Source organism: Gallus gallus, chromosome 7 (assembly GCF_016699485.2).
Source record: "Gallus gallus isolate bGalGal1 chromosome 7, bGalGal1.mat.broiler.GRCg7b, whole genome shotgun sequence".
NCBI lineage: Eukaryota > Metazoa > Chordata > Aves > Galliformes > Phasianidae > Gallus > Gallus gallus.
This window is the reverse complement of record NC_052538.1, coordinates 6580629-6599770: the sequence shown is the minus strand read 5'-3', so window position 1 is coordinate 6599770 and position 19142 is coordinate 6580629. Positions and strand designations below refer to the sequence as shown.

Sequence of the window (19142 nt, the reverse complement as noted above, 5' to 3'; positions counted from 1 at the left end):
AAGCCTTTATTTTTTTTTCCTCCAGCTGTACAACAGCGCATTCCTCTCTGTGTTGGCAAGAAGCTGGGTATGTCCTGCCTCCTCAGATAGCTGCCTTCAGGGAAAAGTCACTTCCCTTGCAGCAAAGGGGTGCTTAGGAGTAGATATATGAATACCTGGGGAAGAAAGCTGGGATCTTGGATTGCTCTGCTCAATGCCAGTTAGTTGACAGCAGGAGCCTGAGCTTTTCATTGCAAAAAGCATTGCCAAAATAAAATCTCCCATCTGCGGGCATGCTTTTAGGCCCTGATTCAGGAAAGTAGCATGGAAAGCGATAATGTCATTGGGGATAAGGAGGAGTCATGTGTGATTCACAAAGGGTTCTGTTAAATCCAGACAATACCGACTACTATTTTTTTTTTTCTCTTCTGGGTACTTAAACTCTTGTAAGCCCTCAGGCACGGGGAATGTGCATAGTGCAAAAGATGTGAAGCATTCCTGCTTCTCCTGAGAAACCTACTAGAAAGGTGAGCACAAAGCCAGCCCCACGTGCTGTTTAATGTTCTGACAATCCAGTTATTTGCGTTGAAACTTAAGAGCTGCATTTTTCCTCCAACTTTGCTTAGCAAATGAAGCTGTGAGTTTCTGCTTGCTTGCATTCGGAGGTAATACAGCATGACACCAAACAGCACAGACAGGAGAAGCAGATGAACTGTAGATGCAAGTCTTGGCTACGAGTTTGCTGGGTCTGATGGGAGGGAATCTCAGCTCGTAAACCCTTGCCTTGCCCGTGTCTGTGCACAGATGGTTGCATCTCTGCTACCACTCTTGCGTTTGAAGACAGATAAAGATTTTAGGCTCACGTGACTTGTAAATAAAGGCTTAATTATGGTGTAATTACAGAACTTGAACTTTTCCTTGTGGGAAATGCGTGCTTTTAAAGTTAGAGTAATGATGTTTACCAAATAAACACAATGATTTGTGTAGGGGATTTTTCTTCCTCGGCACTCCTGTAACTAGTTATACATCCCTGGTTGTACAAATAGGCAACTAACTGCTGTGCTTTTCAGAGCTGCATGCACACAATTCATGCTGCCTAATAATGGTGGTTTTCAGGGATTTGCAAATTCCAGGCAGAAGCTGGTTTTTGTTCAAAATATTAATTAGTCACAAGCAACTGAGGAGGAGGAGGAAGCACTTCCCAGGGAACAAGATTTGAGTACATTTTCCTTTCCTCAAAATCATGAGGTAACCACATACAGCTCTGAACACCATAAGATTGCTTTTTATGTATATCCTCTTAATTTCTTCTGTAAATGTTCTTTTCATATGTGAGGAGGTGGCTTTCTGCCTCTTTCTCTTACTGTGGAGTCATCTGGCAGGGCTCAGACATTGTGTTCAGGCATCCATAAACTTCTAAAGATGCTTTTCTGGCAAGGGAAAAGTAACCTTTTAGTCAGGGTACGTAGATCAGAGATAAGCATGTTCATTCTTAAGTGAAGCAACATTATTTTAGGAACTGTCAGACTAGTAAAGACTTGAATGCTGTGTCTTCTTTTTCCACAACTGCTGTATCTCTGCACTTTCTTCCAACCACGCACAGTCCCACAGATAGTCCTCCAAACTGTGTGTGAAGCTGGAACACATAGGCAGATGTGTTTGCAGAGAAGATAAAACCAAATGATTCTGTTTAATGGAATCAGTGCACTTAAATAATGTACTTCTGTACTTCACATTCCCAAATGGTGTTGGCAAGTCCTGCCTGAATCTCCTAGGGATGGTGAAAAGAGGATTTGTTTACGTGCAGGCTCTTTGCTGTCTACATAAAAGTGCAGCTGTCTGAGCTTCATATTCAAACTGTCACCTACGTTTTTACCTCTGAGAACAAAGCTGCAGAACTTTAAAATAGTGGTTACATTGCAGATAAGAGGGAAATGATCAGTATTTCTTTTACTCAAACTTTGTACTGGAAAAGACAATGAAATAAATTAATGAGGCTGCTACTTATGGACAAGAGTTTGGAGTCGAAGGCTTGCTGGTGTTCAGTTACGTATTGGAGTGGAGAATTTTTTGCTGTAACAGGAAAGTTAAGTATTTAATGCCTTATCTCCTTTCTCATATCGTCATTTGTAATTAAAGGCATGCATATCAGCCCACTTGCCTTAACCCTGGTTTGTGCAGTCATTTTCCTCTGTTTGTCCCATGGCTTGCCCCAATGTTTTTAAAGAGAGATCTAAGAAATCCTGGAGGAGAACAGGGCTATTTTCAGTAGAATGCTATAAAACACAGCTTGCATCCAACACTCTAGGGTTTTGGTTGTTTTTTTTCCATCCTCTCTCCAGGGGGTAAGGACGTGCAGTGGGAGTATTGCATCCTCTTTCTAGCTTGCTGGGATTCTTTAAGTGCATGTGTGGGTGTGTATATTAAAGAAAATGAACAAATGCCTGGGCTCAAACTCTCTTCCTACAACACAGGTCCATGCACCTAGAAGTTCCTTTTGTGATAAAGCAAATCTTTTATCAAAATGTTTTTTATCTTGTTAGCCCAAACGGTACAACTAGAAGAAAGTCAGGGACATGTGCCTTACCCTTGGAGCAGGCAGTTTATGAGGAATTCTCTGAAGAATTTATTCCACACTCTTGAACTACCTTCAGAGGTGCTCTCTATCACAATATGAGTTCCAGCTCCAGTGAGTGCATGTGCATAAGGCTTGCTTAAAACATTGTTAGTTGTCATCTTTCCATCTGAGAAATCTTTTTGCTCTTGTACTGAATTGGTGAACCCCGTGCTTCTCTCACATTACCCACATACACATACTGCTTTTCCCCACCGTGCGCTGCCTGTTTGCTGATCCTGGGGCTCCCTTCAGCTTCCATCCAGTGATTTCTTGCCTTGATCATTCCTGTCCTCTTCCAAACCAAATTGTGCAATGTCCCTTTCTGTCATGAGATAAACTTTGCACTCTCACAGTGCTCACTGTGTGAGGAAAGCAGAGGCAGAAGAATTGATTCTTCTTCAGCTATTCCTTCCATCCCTTACACACCTCACATGATATTTGTCTAGTCACTGCAGCTCCATATTGTGTGAAAGCAGTGCAGTGAGCTTTACTGTGGTGGATAACTCTTGTGGGATGGTACACACCCTAGCCTTTGGCCTCAGATTTTACACAGGGTTGTTGCAGTAATTAGACACTTTACACATGCGTATACACACATACACATAATCTGCTCTGTGTGGATAAGTATAACTTAACAGAAGTTATGGTTTTGTTTTTGTTTTTTTTTTTACAGAGTCCTGTAGCTTTTCACAGTTTACTTAGGTAACAAGAGTTGGCTTCCATGGTAGTCTTGCCTTTGCAGAATTAAGGAGTTTAGGATATTCTGTCTTTTTTTTTTTCTTTCTATGTTTGTAATTATATCAAAGATGGATGTCATGGTAACAATCTTCTGTTTTTCCTCTCCTGCCTTTTTTTTTTCTTGTCTTGCCAAACTTCTTGTTTTTTAGGACCAAGGACTCCTGTTCCATTTCTTATTTTTATGGAGGTGTTTGACAGTTGTAATGCCCAGCCCTATCTGCTTTTGGATTCAGGAGGGAATGAAAACAGGCACGCAATAAATTAGGAAAAGCTCAATTTATTTTTTGCTGCTTTATCTCTGTAAAAATATTTTTAGCCATTTCTAAAATAAAGGAGGATGTTGCCTAGCTAGATAGCTGTAGGACTACAGGAACCTGAGGAACTACTAAAAATGAAGGTTAACAAAGTTGTTTCTGAGGGTTTTCTGGGAAAGGGTGGGAATAGGCACATGATCTGCGTCTGTTTCCTTCTCTCCCTGGTCCTCTTCCCTGCTTACCTTCAAAGACAGCACAGGCAGTAGGCAGAGATATCCATCCCAAATAAGGAGGAGAGGAGGGCTTTGAGCAGCCTTGGGACTGTGTCAGATCTGTTTGGTTTTGCTTTAGATGACAAGCCATGCTGTCCCCTGCACTGGGTTCCTATCTAAATCAAGAAGGCATTAACATTGCTCTGCTATTAAAATAATCTGTTTCAAACTTGACACTCTGCCATTGAGTCCTGTGAAAGAAAACACTTTTCTGGGAAGCAGCCATCCTCAACCTCCAAAACCTTTCCGTCCCATAACACGATAGGAACACTATCTCCAAGGTAAACCTCTATTAAGACACTGAAATCAATCAAACAAACAAAACCAGCACAGGAAAAAACAGCTGGGAAAAAAAGATATTTTGTTGATGGAGAAATGGAGGAAGAAGTTTTAGCTGAACTGCTTCCATTCTTCTGCATCTCCTAGGGAACTTTGAAGGAAACCCCACATCGGCCAGTTTCAGCTTAGTTTCTTATGCTGAACATCATGCTATAAATCAGGAAATGGTTTTGGCACATGTGTACCAAAATGTGCTTGGCTCTGTTCTCAGTCTTCCTCCCATCCCTGCACTGCTCCAGCTCCTTGGGGTAACATCTCCATGGGTCTTAAAGTGTGAAGTTACATGAATTTGAGTTGTTGAGCTGTATGGGGATGGTGGGATTTGGGTGAGGACAGCATCTCCTGATAGCATCTTTATAGCAAGAAGCACTCTAGGAGTTTTTAATGTAGAAATGGTGTTCAAAGAGCTGCTTTCACTTAGGGTCACAGAATCACGGAATGGCTTGGGTTGGATGGGACCTTAAAGGTCATCTAGTTCCAACCAGAGTTCTCTTGGGAGTCCTGTTGTAAGGAGCTTTTTGCACTGTGCCTGCCCAGTTTAAAAAATGAATCTACAGTTGGCTAAGTCTTTGTGACTCGCATTTGGTTGTTTTTTTCCCATGGTAGATAGTGGATCCTGCACTATCAAGTGGGTAATTGGTGTTCTTAACATGCTCTTCCCTAAGAAAAAACAGTATTTTGCCAGTGTGGAGTACAGTTACTATTGCAAGTTGACACTGGAAAATCACTGCTGCAAAATATTTACCCATGCCGTCTTGCTTATTTATTCTTGGCTGCCTTGCAAAAGCAAAGCTGGAGATATACATTAGATTGTTTATGGTGTTTGTAGTTGTTCAAATTGCAAGTCACAAATTCCTTTCTACAGATCGGATTCCTGCTGATGCTCAGCTATGTGGTTTGAAGTGAAAATGCTTCGGCTTTACAGAAATAAGCCATGTCTTCCTTATGGACACTTATCTTTCCATAGGATCTCTAATGACTTCTCTGTTGCTTTTTTTGTTTGTTTGTTTGTTTGTTTGTTTTTTGAGAGTTACGTGTTGGGTTTTGTTTTGTTTTTAAATGAATGAATGAAGGGTAGGAACCATTGAAAAATTCCACTAGATTGTGTCTGTTTTTACCTCAATTCAATACAGCTTTTGAGTGCAGTCTTAGCCGGGCTATCGTGAATGTTCACAGCACTAAGTAAAGGATGGTAGGAGCCAAGCTGTAGGCAAACGTCTGTCTTTGCCAGCCCTCTGGAAATCAAACTATACACCTTGTGAATGCATGTTTAGGGGCAGAAAGGAAAAGAGTGGTGATTCTTTCTTGCTCCTGGAATGTTGGAAAAGAAGACAGACTCTAAGCTTATGGATATAGACCTTTTCAGGATGTTAAAACTCTCCAGAGCTCTACCTGTACATGTCTGGCTTGAAATGATTTTATATGCTGTGGCTGCAGCATATAGCAAACAGCTGGCTAAAGCTGTTTGTTGCTACTCTGCAGCATATACCACTTTATAGGGCTTTTCATCACCTTTATAGCTTTGACAGGCACTTCTGTGGCAGAGTTCTTAATTTAAGTGATGAGATGATCTTGTTTTCATCTTTTTACTGATGTTCTTTTAAAGTTGAGCAGTTTGATTCCTCTGAGCCAGCTCTACCTTTGCTGGGTAGAACTTATTTCATTAGTTCCTCTCTTCATATAGTGGATTTTATAGCATATTTCTTGAGTTAATCCCTGCTGCCAGCTCCAGGTTCTGCAGTGTATCACAGCAGACCAGGGCTTGATTCTCAGTCTCCTCCATTTTCTTGCAGTGGAAAGCTCCATTATCCATCAGTAACCCTGCAGGAGCTGATGTTCACCTCCTCAGGCTGTTGGGTCTCTCTGGAGGGATCTCTGCCCCAACGTAGTGGTAACTACGTGGCTTTTCTTACTTTTCTTGGGAAAGACCGTAACTGTCTGCATTCTGACACTTGGTATTGGGCAGACCTGTCGGTGTGCTCTGTAGGTCTGTGCTGATGATGCTGGGAAAGGGACGGGTGGGATTTGTCTGACCCCTACATGCTGCTGTTATTACTTCCATTGGAAATGTTTGGTAGAGGTCATGCATAATAAGATGCACTACCATTGCTGTTACTGACATGTTGATTAAGTTGTACTTTTTCTTTAGTTTTATTTAAGTTTGATTTGAAGGTAGAGAGCATGGAGCAGTCCTGTGAATGTGCCAGCCACTTGACAGTGATGTGGTATTGTTGCAAGTTTGGCTGAGAAACTTATCTTAATTTCAACTCATGGAAAATGAAAGTCTCTTCAGTTATTCACTTGATCTCCCACTGAGAGACTGAATTTTTAGTTTCACTAGTGTCCTTCAGCAAGGGATCCATCTAGCCATTGGCTTTGTTTGTTGGCACCTGTATCTTGTTCTGGAAGAAGTCAAATATTCAGCCTCTCTTTCTGCTCTCACAAGTACGGTGAGTTTCATGAAGCTGTGTCCCATCTCCCTTCAGTCACCTCTCTTCCAGCCATCATCTTTCTGTTTGCCATACTGGCAGCCTTGGTACTGGCTGCTTGTTCCCATCCCTGCCCTTATATTGGCTCAGCAGCCAGCAGGCTGGGAGCTTCAGCTGGCTTAAAGCTAAGGATGCAGGGTGGAGTCTCAGCTTAGCCAAGTGCTGGCCCCAAAAGGAGCACATCCTACAGCTTCCTTGCATCTCCATGTCTGCCTCCCACCACTTCTCTTTGCAGCTGCTGGGTATGCATTTGGCCAAAGGAGCTCATTGAGTCACTGAAAGTAAGCCAGCCAAAAGGAGTACTTAGCTTCTCACTGGGTAAGGGAGATGACTGGACTTGTGGAATGATACAGCATGCTGCAGAGAGGGTTGGGGCTGTGCAACAGAGGGACGAGATGATGATGAGTACTACAGGATATCTCTCCCTTCTCTTCATATTAAGCTGACTGGTCCATTCAGCCACCCTGTGCACAGTCACTGTGATGCTTTTCCTTTGGTTGTGTCAGTACAGGCTCCTTGTGCACCTGAGCAAATGCTTCTTCTAGGAGGAAGTGGAGGGGAGGCAGAGCACCACAAGAACAGAAACAACTCCCATTGCAGTGTTTCTCCAAATGCTGGAGTAGACCAGCCTTGTACCTAGTTGTGCAGCTTTACTATGGACAGTTCAGAAAAATGTGTGCTTTGAAGGGCTCTTTCTCAAAAGTCATCTCTATTGCTTGTGCCTAAAATAGATAGTGCACAGAACATAAACTTGCATGATTTTGCTTGCTAGGTAAAATGAGATTTGTTTATGTGCAGTTTCCTGGCTGTTTGGAAGGCCCCTTAAACACACCCTGAAACTCAGCTGCTTTTGCCAAGGCCCACTGTGAATGATGGAGTATGGATGAATACTTATTATAAAAATTGCTTTGATGTTTTGCATGTCTTTAACCAAAGGCACATGTGGAATTTGTTTTGGACAATGAATTTGAATTCTGCTGGGATTGATATTGTGTTGTTTTAAGAGGGGAGATTTCCCCAGGAATGAAACTGTAAAGTCCTGTATGTTCCCAGAGAGCTCCTGTTGCTTTAATAATCTTGTTATCTGGGAACCTCTTAGGTATCAGAGGGCCAATTATGTGCTGCCCAAAAAGGACCAGGGAGAGATGTTTTTGTGCTAGAATTAATAGATACAGGCTGGTCACAGCAGGTCCGATGCCCTGCCTAACTCACCACTGTAAATTTGTAAGGCAGGGATAGTAATCATTTATTTCCATCTCACATCTCCTCTTTGCTCAGCAGGAGTAACTCTTAACAGGACAGCATGGTTTCTTCTCATGTTTAGACAAGGCATTAAAGACAAGTTGAAATGAAATACCCTAGAAAAACTGATCAGGAATGACTTGTAATAGCTTGTGACAGGGCAGGGTGGTGGATGTCTTATGAAGGAAGTAGAAGTCTTCAGCTAGCTTGATGCTTTGAGGAAAGAAATTTTTTCGGACCTTAAAATAAATAAATTAAGGAAAAAAAAAAAACCTCCACCTTCCTTAAAACAGGCTTCAGCATGGATTAAATGGCTGTTATCGTGGCTTGAGTGTAGATGCCATCAAGACAGCTCTCTTAAACAGGATACTTGCCCAGTTTCTTTGAAAGGAAGGACCAGCAGGACATGCCAGGGGTCCTGTGTGGAACCAGGTTTTGTGTGGAGCTGGGTGGATGATCTGGGCTTAATTAATTGTAAAGAATGTGGCTGATACGTTATTTTGCTTATTATTTTGTTTGTTTCTTATTATACCTGCATCTCTTTTGTCTGTAGGATCACTCACTAGTAATTGCCCAACAGTAATGACTTTAGGTATTGATCCTGTTGCTGGGAGTTGTGGTATCCTGTGGCTTAGTTACCTAGTGGGTACAGAGCCTGGTTCACATTTATTCAGGCAGCAACTGCACTAAAATTTTGCCTTGCTTTAGCAAAAACGAGTTGCTAAGAGATGCTTTTGCTGACCTGCTGGTGCAGCCTGTGCTCTCCCAGCCTGCACAGAGCACGTGTGCTGTTTTGCTGTATTGGCAGGCTCTCTCTCACAGTCCTGCATGCTGTGTTAGTAATCTCTTAAAATGGCTGCTACCTAAACAGTCTCTTTCCCCAAATCTTGAAGGCTGAAGGTAGAACGGCTTGGCAGTTGAGTTTGTGATACTGCCCATACATGGTCTGCAGGGCTGTGCCTATCCTCTTCCTCCCAAATCCCATGCCAGGCCTTGACTGCTGACCAGCTGAGCCCCCAGGGATGGACTGTGTTCTTTAGTCTTATGTCCTTTCACACCCAGAACTGCTGTTCCTCAGCTCTAGGCCTGTATGCTACTCCTTGAACTCCTGCATGCCAAGAACCTGTATGGGCTACTGTCATAGAACTGTGGAATATCCAGAGTTAGAAGGGACCCACAAGGGTCACCCAGTCCAACCCCCGACCCCACACAGTACCACCCAAACTCAACCCCTGTGGCTGAGAGCGGTGTCCCAGCGCCCCCTGAGCTCCGGCAGCTCGGGGCCGTGCCCATTGCCCTGGGAGCTGCTCCATACCCACTGCCCTCTGGGGCACAGCCTTCTCTTCACCCCCACCATATCAGGCAGAGCAGAGTGGAACAATCCCTTCCCTTGTCTGGCTGGCAGTGCTAGGCCTGATGCATGTCCATTTAGTCTTGTCCCTATTACAGCTTGCTTTCCCTCCCTGGTGAGGATGCAGACCCTCCAGCTTTCCTAGCACATCTCATGTCCTCCTCCCAGTGCTCTGGCCCGTTCAGCCTTTCCTTCTGCAACGTTTCATGCTTTACTTGGCCTGTGATTCTGCATAATGTGTCTCCAGAGACCTGTGAAACCATCCATAATTCCAGACGTGCTGTCCAACAACACGACTGACTCTGAGGGTCCCCAGCCCATTGCCATTGTTCTGGTTTAACCCAGCTGGTGGCTCAGCACCACGCAGTCATTTGCTCGCTCTCCCCCTTCACGGTGGCATGGGGGAGAGAATCAGAGGGGAAAAAAATGTAGAAAAAGTAGAACTCGTGGGCTGAGATGAAAACTATTTACTAAGGTAGAGAAAAGGAAAATGATAATTATACGAATGTATCTAACAAGTGATGCACAAGCAGTTGCTCACCACCCCCAACCAATGCCCAGCTAGCCCCTTAACAGCATAACAGAGAGATGAACATCCACCCCTTCAGAACTCCTTCTACATGATGTCATATGGTATGGAATGTCCCTTTGGCCAGTTCATGTCAGCTGTACTAACTTTGTTCCCTCCAAGCTCCATGGGCCCTTCACTGCAACTGGTCTTGGCTCTGTACAGTGTTGCTTAGCATGCAACTACAAACATCAGTGTGTTACCAACATTGCTCTTCTCCTAGAACCAAAATACAGCATCTCACCAGGCACTCTGAAGAAAACAATTCCATCCCAGCTGAAACTAGGACTCTTTATTCCATACCATTTACGTTCAGTTTGGGTCCCACAGTTTCTACACGTTCTAATTACCATCACCTATCTTATGCAGCATGTTGTGTATAGCAGTGGGTAACACACTTCAGGGAAGAAGTAATGAGACTGCAGCATCAGTGTTTCCATGAGCCCTGGGTTGGGAACCAGTGGCACAGAAGGGTCAGTCATGCTAACCAGCAGATCTGCAGCGGTCAGCTCCCAGAAGCCTGAAGGGTCTGTGTGGAAGAGGTGCTGCTCGAAGGTCAGTGAGGTTCAGAGGCAGCAAGTGAAGGTTGTTGCTTTGGTCCCAGGGTACCTTGAAATTTGGGTTGGTGGGGAGTTGAGAAACTTGTTTTTCCAGCAAGTAGTGGTTTCTGGCTGTGCTGATGGAGACGGGCAGAGATTGCATTCTGCTTTCGTGAAGTTAAGTTCAGCTCTTGAAGGCTAAATATGCAATTTCATTTGAATGGCTTAATTTAAATGTAGCAATTAACTCAGAATTTCATGCATGAAACTTTTGCATTTAATAGTGTGTGCCTATTTTGGCACAAGATTCTACTGACTTACACCATTCTTCTACCGTGCACCAAGATTAGAGGGGTCATCTCTAATTAAAACGAGGAATGGCAGACAGTGGTAGAAATGGGTGAATCCAGATAGAACATGTTTTTCTGTTGGTGAGATATTGGCTTAGTTTATATATATGTGTTTGTGTATGGTATTGAAATAGTATTTTCTGTGCGTATTCTCTATTTTTCTCTAAAGGAGTAAATTTTTCTGTAAGTACCAGTCCTTATTTTGCAAAAAAATTGTATATTTCTTTGGCAGATAACACCAGTCACTTTGTAGAGAATCTGAAGATTTTGGTAAACAGTAACAAAATGCCTGACTAAACTTTCTGTTTCCTCTAGCTTCCTGGTCGCAATTATAAGAAAGGCTACAATGCTGAAGTTGGTGACAAATGGATCTGGCTGAAATGAAATCTGCCTCGCTTGGGAGCCCTAACAGTGATCAACCACAGCACTTGAGTGGAGAAGAAGCTGAGTTCAGTGTGCCTGCTCTGCATCAATTCTGTGTAGCACAAAGGAGATGCTGGGTAAATCATCTTCTAGCTACAGCATAAGAGAATAAACTCCTGGAAGGCAAATGCAAATCACCTCATTCTGGTTTGTTTCTTCCCTGCTGAATTCAGGGTGCTTTGTCTTTGAATGCTTGATAGTCTATGCGTAATAGAAAAGTGGTATTACAGGAGCAGACTTAAGATCAGTGCTGAACTTCTTCATCAAGACTGTGGCATGCTATTATACAGAATTATTGTTGTTTTCCTGAATGAAGAGAAATTAAACCTGTATCCTCCTGGTTCTCACAAAGTTAATTTCTTGCTCTGTCATGCATGGTGTTTTATTTGCTTCATTAGAAGGGAGCACCTGCTTAAATAATGCGCTCACATCATGTTCTGAAAGCCTCTTACCAGACATCAGTATCAAAACAACAAAGCATAGGGAAAAGTTTTTGAGAGAAGGAAGTAAGTTTTCTTGATGCAAACAGCAAAATATCTGTGCTTAAAAGTAAAACAAACAAAAAATGAAAATAATTGCCAGCAGTTGTTCTCATAGCTTCTCGTGAATGGAAACCATAGATCAAAATGTTGGTGGGGTAGAAAAGACAGAAGTAATTATTATTTTTGTAAGTCCCTGAAAATCCAAGTTCTTTCTTTTTAAATAAATGATTCATTTGGTATTAGTTAGTCACACAAATTAGGCTCCTTGGCATTGGTTCAAGCATTGCTGTCCAGATTTGGTCTGTAGAAATTCTGTGTTTCCAGCAAGGGGCTGAGCACTTCAGTCACTGGATGAAAGTGCTGTCAGGCATTCTGGCTTTCCGGGCAGTGCCTTTGAATTAAGCAACCAGGTCTAGCCCATGTATCAAAACTAGCGTGGAAAGAGCCCTTTAATGAGAGCCTTGGGGGATCAGTTAGGTGCTGAAATAAATGAACAGTAGGGTAGAAAAGTGTCTCTTCTCACTGATCTCTGAGTTCTCTTTACATGTTTTATGGCTTTAATTGCGTTTCCAATTGCAAAAGGACTCACCCCTTTGGTGCCACTGTGCCACCCTGTGCTGATGCAGCTGGTGGATCCACAGAGAGGGGTGAGTGCTGGGATGCAATGCCAAGTATGTGAGTGTGAAGCTGTCGTCCTCAGCTCTCTGAAGTTCTCTGGACTTGAGGCCCGGTCAGCAGCAGGAGCTGCTCAGTGTGGTCCTCACACTGCTGGACTGTGCTGTCAGCTGCTGCCTTCTGCTCCTCACAGGGCAGCTTGTAAGGGTTTGTGCCTTTCTTGATACCTTGGCACTCTTGGCCACAGATGTGGTGGAAATGAAGCCTGCCTCACTTGAGGCTTTGTGCATTTTCACCTTCTAGATCTCTACGTGTTCCAGCAAGGCCACATGCTTCCTCATCCCATGCCTTTCCCACGAAGGTGTGTCCTGGTGGTCCGGTGCCTGAGAACCTGAGCCACTGCTGTCTGTTCCTGTGGATGAGATCCTGAGCAATCAGCGTGTTAGCTTTTCTTTAACTGTCTTGCAGCAGCCAATAATGAGTGTGGAGATGAAAAGAACATCTGCTGGGGCTTTAGATTCCCTTTGGAGGAGTCCAGCTCTGTTTTTACAGGTGTCCTCCATCTCAGTGTTGCTCTGTTTTCCAGGTGTTGTAATTCACTTGGCAATGTGCGCAGTGTCAGAACTCTTAGAAGGGCATTCTGTGCTGTGCGTGTGGTGCTGGCACAGCTGTTGAGTTTAACTTTGCTGTAGCAGGGCACGACGTGGTGCAGAGCATTTATCAGAGCCTTCCCTGCCTGCTCCAGTGGGCCCGAGTTCAGCTTTGGATGTGAAGGAATTCCAGGGTTGGCTTGTGTGGCAAGCGGTGTGGTATGACAAAATACATATGGGACATAGTTTTAATCCAAGTTTTAACTTTTCTTCTGAAGTAAAACGGTTTACAAACTAATTCTGTGAAGGAAATAACTTTCTCTCCCCTTGCTGTGGGAAGGAGTGTTAGCTGTGTTTTTCTCTTCCCTCCTTCCTACTCCAACACTTCAAATAAAAAATCTCCTAGCAAACCAGCTGTAAAGACTTTGACTTTTGAAGACTATTCTGTGCCAGTTAAATGAAACTGTCTCCAGTTCTTTATTAGATTGCAAAAGATAAAATGACTCAAGTCCTCTTCACACTACTGCGTAGGTGCATATGTGATATTATCTGCAGTCTGTCTTGTTATCCCCAGTTCCCATTGCCTGTATTAATGCATGGGGAAGCTTGCCTCTTGCCTGTCATGTCCCATGCTAGATTCTGCCTACTTCCCAAAGGCAGATTCACAGGGAATGGTGTTGATTCATCTAGAGCCATGTTAAGTGCAGAGCCACTGGGTTTCCCAGCATCAGCGTCAGTCCAGCAACATCCACCACCTTTGGTTTGCTGCCCACTTGCTCAAGGAGGGTGAAAAGAAAGAAAGAGGAGGTGGGAACAGGTCCTGCCACCAAAATGATGGCTTGGTACGCTGCAGCCTTGGGTGAGGTTGTGATGGTTGCCTCTCGGCCTCAGGATCCAGTGCTTTCATGCCAACGCTTGTCCTGCACTAACAGCTTGGCTTACCGCAGTTCAGATTTAGTCTCCTAACCACCCCCTCTGGCCATTGCTGTGGTTGGTGGATGAGTGTCTGTGCTTTCCTAGCACATCCTTTAATAGCCACCTCGCCAGCTGGGAACAGCTGTAGCTGCCCAGAGTGGAACCAGGGCAGCCTCTGCTGAAGGTACCTGCATGTGTCTGAGCCCCTTGTGCTTTTCAGCTCAGCGTGAGCTATTGATTCCTCACCTGCCCCGACCCGCACCATACTCTTCAGCAATGGCGTCTGGCCCAGGGCTACAATTAAGAGATCCAACTGAGCTCCTTCTTCCACTTCTTCCTTCAAGGTGTAACTTTCACGTTTTAATCGCAGTGAGGTTTAGACGTTAACTGCTGCTGAAGTTCTGTGAAAGCAAAGAGCCTTTGCTGCTGAAATTAAATCAGAGGATGCACATTGCTGTGCCCCCACCACAGACACAAAATGCAGTGAATCTCTTCTGTTGAAGAGCTTGCTGAGCAAGTGTAATTTAGATGCACAACCAATTCCAGCTGGCTTTGAATGCTGTTTACAAAAGACTGGGCAAAATGAATCATTTGTGCAAAAGTTAACGGAAGCAAGTGGAGCAACAGGGAGGTGGGACTGCACACCATACCTTGACGAGCTGCTTTCCAGGAATGTGTGTACTCAGGTTTATTGCAAGCATTTATCAAGGTCCTCAAAATGATCCATATACACTAAAGCAGGCCTTGGAGAAGGAGGTCCAGAGATGAATAAAAGGGGTTGCCTTTCTGCCGTACGTTCCTGGCCGCCTGTTCACTTGCATGGGATCTTGGGTAAGCTGCTTATGGGTGCGTGGCCCTGGGAACCCCATTCTACATCCGTATTGCTTCCTGTGGCCCTGCTAAGCTTGCTCACTTGTGAAATGAGCCTCTAATTCAACACCAGTTGAAAGCTGGGTTGGGCATCCAAAACTGCATTCTCCTTGAAGGCCATGCTTGGTGAGAACAGCCTAGAGCCATACTCCCAGCAGCTTTCTGCAACAGATTTAGCCTGACCCCTCATCCCTTGATACCTTTTTTTCATGCTGAAGGGGTTTGGGTCTGGGATCCCCTGCAGCTTTGCATCTCCAGCTTGTCTTCCTGCTGCACTGGCAAGAAAGTGCCATGTTTCCGTCTTGCCGTGGTGATGAGCAAACTTGCTTGGGCCACGGCCACCCAGGAGCATTGTGCTCCAGGTTTGGTGTTGTGAATTGGAGATACCCATCTTGCTAGAGGAAGGAGCTTGGGTGCTGTGCTAGGGAGCTTTTCTGAGAAAGGGAAACTATTTCGCCTCACAGTCATTCAGTAAGATGCACTTAATTTGATCTGACCCTTTTAACCTTGATAAGAACACAGCATTCCATACATAGCTGCTGATCAGATAGTGTCACTGCAGGAGCAGTGCGGGCGGTGGGATGGCATGAAACCTGCCAGTTCTGCTCCAGTTCCCAGCTTCAAGTTTTATTTGCCAAATACATATGCACAGCGAGATCAAAACAAAAGTATTACCTGCCGGTGCTGTGTAATTCCTTTGCTGGAGCCCAGCCTAGCTGCTTCTATCTGATGGGACCACTCCTGACTGTTTGATTCCTGCTGGGCTTCTCCACCCTGCCCTGCAGAGCTCCAGATACAGACAATACCCAGATCTTGAGAAAACTTTGTCTCAATTAGCTCAGTGGCAGCCAAGTGCCTTTGGAGATGGCTGGGCTTTCTGTTCATGGCATAAAACGTAGTTGATGCTTGCAAAAAGTTGACCAAAAGTAGGCACAGTCCATCCAGCCAGCATGGTTGGCCTCTAAGCTGTGCCTGTTTGCCATCATCTGGGATTGATAAGGTTCATTTTTATCCACCTTAGGAGGAAGGGTGTTCAGGAACTAGTGGGATCCCAGCAGGTGAGATTGGTCATTATGACAGAGGCTCCATTGACTGCCTTCAGGTTCTGGTTTCTGCCTGCTTACAGGGGATCCCTGAGCATCTGGAGGAAGAACCCCTTTGCTGCTTCTCTGTGTTGGGTGTGGGTGAAACTCAGACTCCTGCTATCCTCAGAGCCCACGACAGCAGTGTGAGGTCTCATGGCTTTGGCTTCCTGCAAGCTCTGGCTGCCACTTCCTATTCCAAAGTTTCCTTATCCCAGAGCAGAGTCCTGATCTCAACTGCAATGCTCGCAGCAGTAGTCTGTTACACTTTGAGGATTAACACTGATACATAGACATGGTTTTCATCTTCCATTCAGGACAAGAGCAGCCTGCAGCTGGGGTCACTGTTGGAACAAGTGAAAGCAAGGTGTGCAGATGGAGACATGTTTTGGACTTCTAACCTATGCTGTGTTGGTAGGACCATGCCCAAAACATGGCACAGCTTTCCCCTCTGTTCAACCCGTGCTGTGCAGCGCTGGCCAGGCAGTGAGAAGAGGGGGCCAGGAACCCAAAGGGCGGTGGAGCTGTGCCACTGGGGCAACCCAAAGCTACAGTGGTCTCAAAAAGCCCTGTTTGCTTCCTCCTAGGTCCTGGCAGGACTCTGAGTACACAAAACCCCACTCAGCTCCTCTCCATCCCCATTGATTTCACTGTGCATGATTTTATGTGCAGAGGACATCCTGACCAGTAAAAAACAAAGTGCAGGGCAACTGCACGAGCCTCATGCAGAGCCTCTGGTATTCCCATCTGATTGCTTCCCGGTGGGATGCAGAGGGCTTTCCCAGCATGTCCCATTAGGTGGCAATGCAGCCTGTTCCTGCATGCAGCGCCCGAGGGCGAAGGCAGGGAGTGTGGGGTTTCAGTCTGGGGTCTGCAGGCTGCACTGGGACAGGCTGGTGGCACCGGAGCTCCTGGCACATGGGAAGGGCACTGGAACTCTGTGCTGCCCTTCTAAGCACTCTGCCCCAGGCCTGCAGGGGATGGTGGCACCTGCAGTGCCCTGGCCAAGCTGCTTGAGGTCTTGCTTAAGAATCGAGCAAGCAAAGAGCTTGTCTGGCCAAGCACTGGCATGCCTGGCTGCGGTGGGGACTTCCCAGGCAGCATCACTCATGGACCAGATGGGAACATTGCTCCTGGAGGTGCCCTGTGCAGCTGTGGAGGAGATGTCTGGGTGTGGGGCAGGGGCTGAAAGGTGGGTCTGTGGTGCTCTGAACACCCCAGCTGGAAGGCCATCCCTCAGGCTGTACAAGCTGAGCATCTCGTATCTCCCATATATCCTATGTTCCACTGAGACGTTATCTGGAGATCAGAACACTCCCAGGTCCGAATCTCCAACAGAGCGGCGTTTGGCAGCAGCCCGGCCAAAGAGAGTTAAGTAATATTAACGCGTGATGCTTCATTGCCGTGTAATTAACTTCAGCTGCTTTTGAGCTGAAGCAATTTACCCTCAAAGCCGGTTTGTGTACCAGGGAGAACTTTGAACTGCGGTCCCAGTCCTTTTGTAGTCAGGGAGGGAGCTGCTCCCGGCTGCGGCTGCAGCTCCGTGTGTGGCTGCAGATGAGATAGCGCGGCCCCAACCGCCCCATTTGGGGTGCAGCTGGTTTGGGGTGCGCCAGCTGCAGGGCCAACCCCCTGCACACAAAGCAGGGGCTGTTCACCCCAACTGTCACTAACCCCGGGGCATGGGGAACCACACAGCACCCCAGGGAGCTGCGTTCTTCCTGGCATTTTGTTTTCTTTGCATTTTCATCTCTCACCTCCAGTGGACACAGCACAGCCTGGCACCTCGTGCACAGGCCCACAGCTCGTGACTGGTCCACACCCTCTGCCTGTTCCAGATCCCTGTGCTGGGAATCTGCTCTGGGAGAGCAGGAGGCCTCCAGCTGGCTTGTCTGAGATGCCTCAGCCAGGGGCAGCCTAACTGACTGTGATAAATTACGAGATCCTAAAAATGAATGAAGATGGGAAGCTCTTATGCCAAGCTCTCCTTGCTGATAGGATGCGGGGCAGATGCGCCTGGACCTGGCACCCAGAGAGGTGTGCATTGGCTGAAGGAATGCAATCAGGAGAAGCGGAGAGGAAGCCACATGCTGAACCATCAGCCGTGAACGTCCCTGGTGTGAGTGCTTCATCCCACTGGGAGGAGGAATTGGGCAGGGCAGGGCTAAGCTGGGTGATGGTGAGCATCCCACCGGGAATCACAGCCTTCGGATCAGCCACGTGCAGTAAGTTCATGAAGAGGTTCATCATAAGGCAATCTCATGAGAAGCAGTATAGCCAAGTGCTTCCCATTCTGTGACGCATGTCCAAATCTTAATAGAAGCTGACAGCCTGACCCTGTTACCGAGTTCTGGCCAAATAAAATCATCCTGATAGTTCCCTGGAGAAAGCTGCCATGGCTTTAGTATGTCTTCTCAAAACATTTATCCAAGTGACTTAAAAAATCCCTGCAGTTGGTCAGAGCTCAGAAGGCAGCGTCCCCCATCCTGGCACCTCAATCCTGCATGAAACCACTATGGCTGGAGGGCTCCAAATGCACTCACTTTGTGGGGTGTTTCAGTAAATTAGCAGCTCATTCTTTTGCCATAGCAGCTCATTGCTTTGAGAGGCAGCACTTCTCAATTGGCCACATCTGTGCAGCCTACAGCATGCATTGGACCTTTGGCCTTCGGATGTCGGCGTGGTTGGATGGAGCTGGGCATGCTCCGATTGCATCCTCAGAATGGGTGTGACAATGGGGAGGTGTTTACCCAGAAAACAAACAACCTTCAATCTCATCTCAGCTTGAAACTGCCACCATTTGGGTTCTGCAGTGCGAGGACCAGCAGCTCTGCCAGTGAGCTCTCCCTTTGACATGGGAATGCAAAGCACCAGGGCTCAGAGAAGGAAAGTTGGCAAGCACCTGCATGTGGTTTTTTTTTTTAATAGCCTTTTATTTATTAAGCTACTTTGGAGTCTGATTCACTTGCTTTGCTCGATATTTATTAGTACTTCACCTGCCTTGAACTGGGGAGCTGCAGGCACTTTGATAAATGGATTGCCTTTCCTGGAACGATGTCCACACATCAGCTAATGGGGATCTTCCAGTTCCCTGGTGTGTCTGCCAAGGCACCATCCTGTAGATCAGTGGTGGCTAAAAGAGTAACCCCAGCCCCAGCTTGCTCAGGCACAGACCTCCCCACTTGGGGTGGCTTGGGTAGGGGTTGTGCTGCCATCTGAGCTATCCATTTAATTTAGGGCTGTCCCATTTGGAAGAGATGGGAGCCTGTCTGGAGCAGAGGAGGCTCAGGGGAGACTTTATTGCTCTCTACAGCTCCCTGAAAGGAGGTTGTGGGGAGGTGGGTGTCAGCCTCCGCTCCCTGGTAACAGTGACAGGATGAGAGAGAATGGCCTTAGGATGTACCAGGAGAGGTTCAGGTTTGTTATT

At 45.9% G+C, this 19142-nt stretch overlaps 1 protein-coding gene across 5 annotated transcripts in view; it reads left to right on the top strand.

Moving 5' to 3' along the window:
- The window catches only part of NDUFA10 (NADH:ubiquinone oxidoreductase subunit A10), a 42123-nt gene extending 27567 nt beyond the window's left edge, over window positions 1-14556 (top strand). For 2 of the 5 annotated variants that reach the window (NM_001031247.2, NM_001397850.1), the window contains exon 10: window positions 11054-14556. In NM_001031247.2, coding sequence (NP_001026418.2) covers window positions 11054-11122 — 69 coding nt within the window. In that variant the 3' untranslated portion in view covers window positions 11123-14556. Of the gene's footprint in view, window positions 1-430; window positions 507-605 lie in introns of all 5 variants that reach the window. The other 3 variants (XM_040703390.2, XM_040703389.2, XM_046943555.1) reach the window with 3 other exon arrangements.
- Window positions 14557-19142: the final 4586 nt, after the last annotated feature.